This window comes from Peromyscus californicus, unplaced genomic scaffold, assembly GCF_007827085.1.
Source record: "Peromyscus californicus insignis strain IS unplaced genomic scaffold, ASM782708v3 Scaffold_13__1_contigs__length_99412109, whole genome shotgun sequence".
In the NCBI taxonomy this organism is placed as follows: Eukaryota; Metazoa; Chordata; class Mammalia; order Rodentia; family Cricetidae; genus Peromyscus; species Peromyscus californicus.
Genome location: NW_026294424.1, coordinates 96,141,817 through 96,150,465, shown reverse-complemented (window position 1 = coordinate 96,150,465; position 8,649 = coordinate 96,141,817). Strand labels below are relative to the sequence as shown.

The 8,649-nt window shown below is 48.0% G+C and overlaps 1 protein-coding gene across 8 annotated transcripts in view; it reads right to left on the bottom strand.

The window, feature by feature from the left end:
* Positions 1–453: 453 nt before the first annotated feature.
* The window catches only part of Lrrc8d (leucine rich repeat containing 8 VRAC subunit D), a 116,274-nt gene continuing 108,078 nt past the window's right edge, over positions 454–8,649 (bottom strand). For all 8 annotated transcript variants that reach the window (XM_052735626.1, XM_052735621.1, XM_052735622.1 and 5 more), the window contains one exon: positions 454–3,715. In XM_052735626.1, the coding sequence (XP_052591586.1) occupies positions 1,137–3,713 (2,577 nt within the window). In that variant the 5' untranslated portion in view covers positions 3,714–3,715 and the 3' untranslated portion in view covers positions 454–1,136. The remainder of the gene's footprint in view (positions 3,716–8,649) is intronic.

The following is an 8,649-nucleotide window of genomic DNA, read 5'->3' as shown; positions in this document are numbered from 1 at the left end:
GTCTGTGAACTGTCCAAGTAATATCTACTAGGAGAAGAGGCTGCCTCCCACAGGCTGATTCAGACATCCTGTAACCTACAGTAGACTCTCCACACTCTCCTGGACAACACCCTTCCTCCTCACAGACAAACGCAGGAAATACAGCTTGCCACTAAAATGCACACGAAAGCCAGGCCCAGGCATCTTCCAGCTCAATGAATTGCAAGGCCTTTCTTTCACACACCATCTCCACCAGTCCCTCACCCCCACTGACATCACCCCGAAAAGATAGGTAACTGAATCTGTTTACATTCCAAAAGATGGTATCAAAAGTTTGTGAATCACTACAACTTAGATAAACTTATTTTATTGTTATTAAATTTATTTTTAAAACACATTTTCTGTTTATTGGCAACCCTATCATATCGGCACAAAAGTGTACCATAAAATAACCCAAACTCCAGCCCATGGGCATAAAGTGACGACCAAAGGATGTATTATTTTATTTTTAGTATTTGTTCTTAGGAAACAATCAAAGAACCTTGACACTCTACAGGCCATCAAGGCAGCAAGGTCTGGTGTGGGGTTCTCAGAGGTACAGCATGACCAAATGCTCCAGAAAGCACTGGACGCACCTGCTTTAAATTAAAACAGTAAAGAGGTCAATATTTTAGCAAACCTAAATTTTTGATTCTGGCCCCTTGTGTCTTCAGCGATCCAAGGTCAAGCAGTATTGCACCACTTAAGCAAAAGCAAATCACGACACCTCAAAAAAGGCAGTGTAGTAAGAAGAAAGTCAATTTAATCATTTACTTGAGCAAGCGATGTGTAAACATTCAGCCAGCAGCCGCATCCAACTTACAATTTAAAAAGAACTGAGATCAGTGATTATAATTTTTCCTTCCCTTTCCCCAGAAGAAGAAGAAAAATAAAATTTAAAAAAAAAGGAAAGAAAAGATTTGGAAATGACTGACTTAAAACACTACCGACAGTGAACATTCAGTTTCGTCTGCTCTCAGCCTCTGTGCATCCCCGACGTGTTTTGCTTAAAGGGCGTATCTACTCCTAAAATGCATTATCTGGTGATAACTTGCGTGTGAGCATCGGCCATCCAGGAAGTTGTCCTTGTACGTGGGTGTGCCCGAGTTTCGCTTAGTTTAAATCCCATTTGCGAAGGGGACATTGACGTCTTGATTCAATGCCTCTCTGACTTCTAGTGGCAGCGTGTCAAACAGTTGGTCTTCCACCACAAGCCCGCTTTTCTTGAGCATGCGGCACTGGCCCAGCTGGGCTGGCAGGCGGTCTAGGCAGTTCCCCTTCAGCTCCAGCTGAGTGAGCTGGGAGAGCTGGCCGACTTTCTCGGGGAGGGAGGCGATACAGTTCTGCCCCAGGTTCAAAGTCCTCAACTTCACGCATTTAAACAACTGTTTTGGCAGAACGTCCACTTTGTTCCCTGTGATGTGCAAGTGCTGCAGGTTCTGGAGCAAACCTATCTCTATGGGGATCGTGGAAATGTTGTTATAGCTGACATCTAGGCATCTGAGTTTCTGTAAACTAAACACTGCCACCGGTAAGGACTCGAGCTTGTTGTTGGAGAAATAGAGAGACTCTAAGTTCTTGACGTGGGTAATGGAGGGTGGGATGGTCACAATCTTATTGTGCCACAATTTCAAGCAAGTCAGTCGCTTCAAATGCTGGAAGCTGATGATCTCCTCGATTGTACGGATGTTGTTTGACTTTAAGTCCAGTTCCTGCAAGTTGGAGAGGCTGAAAATAGCATGTGGGATTCTCTCCAGCTCGCAGTTCTGCAGCTCCAGCTCGGCGACATTCATCATCTTCTTCAGGCTGTTCAGGACCAGGAGCTTGGTGCCGTCGTTGTGAATGACGAGCTTCGTGAGGTGCGGGGCCACATCCGTGATGTTTGAGGGGACTTTGGTCAGGTTGCTTTTCACGTGGAGGATCTTAAGGTGCCGTAGCTCCCGCAGGGATTCAAGTCCAATCATCTTATTGTTTTCTGAGTTCAAGTTGCCTATTAAATACAGCTCCCGAAGGTTTTTGAGCAAATACACCCAGGCGGGAATTTCAGCCACATCAGTGAACTTCACGTGAAGGCATCTCAAGTGATCTCGCAGGAAGCTAAAAGCAGTCTGTTCGACCTTGGCGGGGCAGTGGCAGAGGTGGAGCTCCTGAAGGTTAGTCATCTGAGAGATCTTGGCGGGAATTTTTGCTTCTGGAATCAGTTCAAGTTTTAGCACATCCAGGTCTGTGAGGTCAAAGACCGCATCGGGCACCCCCGACAGCATGAACAGGTGCAGTTCCTGCTTGTCCTGGGCATTGCGAGACACATGCTGCCTGAGTTTCTCAAAAGTCCACTCGTGGTTCAAACTAATTTCCCTCAGTTTGTTTTCACTGACCTCTGATAGGAACACACCAAAACGCTTGGAGTACAGCTGGTCGTACTGGTCGACCATGTGCAGAAGGAACGCAAAGTCGTTCTTGACGTCCGGGATGTCGCTGAAGCTGCTTTCTTCCCGGACTTTTTCAAAAGAGTATTCCTTCAGAGGGATCCTGAATAACCAGAAGAGAGTGTAGAGGCAGATGAAGCCGTAGACACAGATGATGGATATATAGCTGATGAGAAGCTTCTTCAACATGTAGGCCATATTGTGTGTGCACTCGAACACCTCGTACCCTGTCAGGTGCTCGACTTTTGGCTTGCAGACATGCTCGAAGCTGATGGCGTTGACAAAGTTCGCAGTATAGCAAAGGATAAAAATGAACTTGGCAGTTTTGATAAGGGTTTGGACCACATAGAGCTTGTAGATCAAGTCACTGTCTTCTACATGGGCACGGAATTTCCTCACTTTCTCAAACAGGGCTTTGGCCTGCTCCCCATCCTTCTTGTCCAGGATCGTCATGCTGGGAACTTCGATCACTGGTTTCTCCGCTGAGAACTTGAAGCCAGTTTTGTTGATCATGGGGGTGCTGGCGCTGGGGCTCCCCTCGTCACTGCTGGTGGACACGTGCTTTGGTAGGGTCTGGGCACCTGTTATCCTCTGTTTGTTTTCCTCAGAGTCTTCACAGGCCGTCTCAGACAATGCTTTAGTAGTCCAAGGAGACTCAAAACACTTCCCTAATATTGAAACAAAATGCTCAACCTTGGAGCACGTTTTAGGATATTTGAACCAAAAGTTGCTACTGACCATAAGGATGATGGTGTGTATAAGAGCAAGGTATGGAAAGTACTTGGAATACCAAGGAAGGGCCAGATGGTAACACATTTGATTGATAAATACATACTGCTGAAAATCCAAGTTGGTTTTTCGGCCCGTTGGGTCTCTCTTCTCCTTCTTTGCCTCCTGATTTGGAAAGGTGGACTCTGAGTGGGGATGGGTGGCTTGGAGAGGTATGTCAGGCGTCACAGCAGATGTGCCAAAGGAAATGTCATTTGTCGTCTGCCCGTTTTGGTCTTGACGCGTGGCTGTTTCCATCTTCGGGACTTCGGTGGTGACATCAGCATTTCCGGGTGGTGTGTGTGCCTTTGAATTTGCAGGTGATGGCAACACTGGCAAACAGACCACCTGATCTTTGGTAAGTTGCATGGTCCCTGCAAAGATGGCTACCATCAGCATAACAACCGCCAGGTAATCCATAAACACATCCCACCATGGCTTCAGGATTCGGTAAGTTGGCTGAATGTCATTAAGTGAAGCAACTTCTGCAAGGGTAAACATTCCTGAAAAACACAAAGAGAACAACAGAAGGCATCATTACAGAGTGGCAAGTAACAGGAGGTAACAGGGGACGTCTTCTCACCCAGATTATATGTTTGTATCCAAGACAGCTGTAGCAGAAAATCAACTCAAGGAAGGAAGGAAGGACTGGGTTCTGGGTAAGATGTAATGGAGGTCTACACAAAGCCTCTTGTTGGTCTAGGACCAGAGGTGAGGAGAGGTGGTGGCATTTATATACTGGACTGACAAGATTAGGACTCAAGGATTAAGATGGGGATTGAGACCACATCTGTTTGCAGAAATCTAAAGTGCTGTGCTACCTTTCATCTCTACATAGCTGTGTGTTCCGGATCGAGAGCTGCCACTTCCCAAAGGGTGTGAGTCTCAAGACTGTGTTTACCATCTGTGTGTACGGGGATGATAAGGGATGCAGTCCAAGGATGGCTACAAAGGTTAAACTGAATGAAAAGCTCTTAGCACAGCTTGGACCACAAGTTATTGGTTAGCGGTTTATGTTAGTTAGCATGTACCGCCCTTGTAGACAGATTCCACTGACAGCTGAAATTAAGGGTCTAGAATTCAGGCAGAGTTCAGATGGAGATGCTGTTCACGTCATCGACTGCTTCCCTAGCGTGGCCTTGAACTCACGATCTTCCTGCCTCCAGCTCCCTTCTGAACCCTCCATGGCATGCATGTGCTACCACATGTGGTTTATGCTGTTAGGGATTGAACCCAGGGCTTTGTGAATGTCAGGCAAGCACTACACCACAGACCCTGTTCACTTCTCTCCCCAGGGGTGGGGATTATCAACAGTTCTAAGGAATACAGCTTTTACATAATTACGTCAACACAAACTGGGGAACGCAAAACATACAGACCACTGAGCTACACTTACGCTCTGTGAAAAAATACACACCTAAACTTCAAGGATTGAGTCTGAGATGTATTCTAGTTCTCATCTCACACACACACACACACACACACACACACACACACACACACACACACACACACACACACACACACACGGGTGGGGGTGGGGTGGTACCATGGGTGATGTCATGCCCATTCTGAACTTCCTGTGAGTATCTTAAACCTTTCCTGACGGGCTTAGGAATCCAAGTAGGAAGAAGGGTTCCTGGAATGACAGTAAGCCAGAGTGAAAGGAAGACAACAGCTCATGCTTGGGTTTGAGGACTGAGTGAGGGTGAGTTCTGGCGGCCACTGTCCCAAGCGAGAGTACTGGTTGGTGGCTTGTCTTTTCCACCACCTCACTGCCTTGACACCCTCCAGTTTCACCCTCTACCCTGAGGCGGGTCCTTTAGTTAGACTTCTCTCCTACAGCTAGGTAATTTCCAGGGAGTTACTCCCCTCCCTCCAGTTTTCTCTTCCTGGAACTCTTCCTCCTCAGTCTGTTCAGCTGCTGGGTTTCTGTGTCCTTTCCCTCTCTTGTTCACACGGCGGATGTGCTCCCACAGGCCGCGGTACCTCTGTCCAACAGACCCTCTCCACAGCTGGCTTGTCTGACTCCCCTGCACATTACCATTCCATTGAGGGCAGGGACCGTGGCCATTTCCTTTCCTTGTTCTGGACGCAGCCCCTGACACAGCAGGTGCTCGGTCAATGAAATAACACATGAGGTTTTAACCATCATCTTCAAATGGCGACGATTCTGAGAACATCTGCTACCTGCACCTATACAGTGTAGGGCGGGGGAACAGCTATTAAACTGATTCGCCCCTGCAAAGCAACTTGTGACTATGCGAGAATAAAAACTCCAGGGCAGGCCTTAGCATGAAAGAAATAAACAGCCACACAAGGAAAACCGTGGGGTTTTATGGTGCTGTTCCGCAGCCGTCCAACCTTCAGGACTGTTTCAAGCGTCTCGTCCTAGGAACTGGCACCGATGCCAGGGGAGACAGGAGCCTGGCCTTTTCTCAGTAGAAAAGCAGAAAGCCTGAAAGGCAGTAGCAGGGACCATGCCAAGTGCTCACTTCACACAGCTTCCTACCTCTCCGGCAAGAGTGACAAAGCCAAATTAAGACCAGCATCAACCCCGCGCTCAACATGACCTCCAGCAGTGTCTGCTCTGCCACCACCAAAGGGTCTGTGCCTGACATTTCCCCGTCCTCTTTCTGCTGAACTTACTCCCTAGCTCCCAGCTGCAGCACAGCCCTGCCCTCCCTGCTCCTAGCATGCTGACTACCACTAACAGGCTTCTAATCAAGCTCCTTACTCACCCTGGTGTCCACCACGGTCCACCCTGACCCCCGAAAGAACACAGGGGCACTTAGGAACAGTGACCATAGCCAGTCCTTGCCATCTTCCTTCTGCATACCAAGCACTGTCTTAGCAGAGTTACACAGGGTTTGGTCCCCACTTTCGTACAGAATTGGGGTTCGGAAAACAAACCTATTATGCGAAGTTTCGAGTTTTATGTTTTAGTTACTTTTCTATTGCTGTGACAAGAAACACCACGACCAAGGCAACTTATAATAGAAAGCGTTTAAGAGGGGGCTTGCTTACAGTTTCAGAGTGTCAGTCCATGACAGTCATGGCCAGGAGCATGGCAGTAGGCAGGCAGGCATGGCCATGGAGCGGCAGCTGAGAGCTCACCTCTGATCCACAAGCATGAAGCAGAGGGATAGAGGGGTCTCACCGGGAATGGCATGGGGCTTTTGAAAACTCCAAGCCCACCCCCAGTGACACACCTCCTCCAACAAGGCCACACTTCCTAATCCTTCCCAAGCAGTCTGAGCACTCAAACACATGAGCCTATGGGAGTCATTCCCATTCAAACCACACAGGCTTCGACATCACCCTGGGCTGCTCAAGTGTTCGGCTTACTCTGGATAGAAGAAACAAGCACACAGAGTTTAAGTCATGGAAAGCTAAGGATTGATACTGGAGTCTAAGGCCAAAGCAATGTTCTTTCTACCAGATGATATGGCTTCTCATGTGTGCAGTACTTTACAGTGTGCAAACGGCTTTTCCACACAAGCTCAGTCGTTCTCACAATAACCCATTGATTCAGGCATTATTACTGCCTAATACTACAGGAAAGCATGAGGCACAAAAAGCTTAAGCGACCTACCTCCCTGTGCTGATTAGACAAACCCAACAGAATCTTTCAACTCCAGATCTCCCTTTCTTTGCCAGTGTCAACCCTTGTTAGCAATGCTTGACTGCTGTAGGAGGGGACTTCTCACTGTTGCCCTTGGCTTCGGGGACAAAGAACACTGAAATGAGGTCATCACCGTTGCCACTAGGGTAATCTTTTATGACCTTCACTCAGGATGCAAGGAACTCACACCGGCCATGAGCCAGGTACCACGGAGCCAGAGCAAGTAGAGAGGGATACAGAAGATGCAAGGCCATGGTCCTCTTGAGGAACCTCCAGCTTAATTGGGGTGGGGTGGGGGTGATAAGCAATAATAAGGGGAGAAATTGCTCTGAATGGATTAATACAAAGCACAAGAGAGGCCCAGGACAAGGCAGGTTCAAATATACCTGCAGGACTTAGGAGCACTCCCCAGGGGGTGGCTTTTAAGGTAACAAAGAAAGGAGGGGAAGACATGGGGTGATGGGCTGCAGTAGAAGACACAGTTTTGGGCACAGAAACAATACAAAGGCCCAAAGTCTCTCCACAGATGATCACTGGGTCCTGTTTATCATGCAGGACAGTGGATTTACAAATGCTTTGGTCCTCGTGGGCCCCACACAAGGTAACACTCTACCAGAAACCTCATTCACCATGTGCTGATCATTTACCATGTGCCAGATACAGGTTTGGGTGGATTAAACTGGTCAACCATGTTAAATTAACTTACACTTAAGCTGTATGTAGTGATAAATGCCTTAACCCAAACACTCTGGAGGCTGAGGCAGGAGGATAGCAACTCTGAGCTAAGGTAGGTTATATATTAGTGTGACTTTGTCTCCCATATGCACACACAAAGGCAGAAAAAAAAAGTTGTCTGGAGAGATGGGTCTATGGTTAAGAGCACTGGCTGCTCTTCCGGAAGACCCAGGTTTGATTCCCAGCACACACATGGTGGCTCACTGTCATCTGTAACTCCAGTTCCAGGGAATCTAATGCTCACTTTTTTTTTTTTTTTTTTTTTTTGGTTTTTCGAGACAGGGTTTCTCTGTGTAGCTTTGCGCCTTTCCTGGGACTCACTTGGTAGCCCAGGCTGGCCTCGAACTCACAGAGATCCGCCTGGCTCTGCCTCCCGAGTGCTGGGATTAAAGGCGTGCGCCACCACCGCCTGGCTAATGCTCACTTTTGACCTGAGGGTACAAGGCACAAATATGGTACAGCGCGCGCGCGCACACGCACACACACACGCACACACACACACACACACACACACACACACACACACACGAACTAAACATTCATACACATTTAAAAAAAAGGAGGTCATCATACTGAGAAAAATCCTAGTGGAAATGTAAAGATCAGGGATCTTACCTCTACCAAGGTTCCAGAGAAGGATGTCACTAACTAAAGCTAAGAGGGTGGTCAAGCTTTATAACTTTAACTTTATCCAGTTCACAGTGCAATCCATCCTTCCTTCCTTCCTTCCTTCCTTCCTTCCTTCCTTCCTTCCTTCCTTCCTTCCTTCCTTCCTTCCTTCCCTCCCTCCCTCCCTTCCTTGCCTCCCTTTCAGCAAGGGTTGTTAGACCAGTTCTCATACAGTCCAGACGGCCTTAAGCTCCCCCCTCCCCCATAAACGCCGGGATGACAGGTGTGCACCACCACACCCAACAAGCATTTCTAAGGGGCTCTGTTAGGAGAGCTTGGCTTACACTTCTCATCCGGTCCATCCATTTGTAAACCAGACGCCTCAGACCCCACCTGCCGGCTTCCTCTTACGTTCCTCACTTTTGAGTGTGCTCCTAGGGTAAACATGGTTTCCTGAAGCTGGACTAG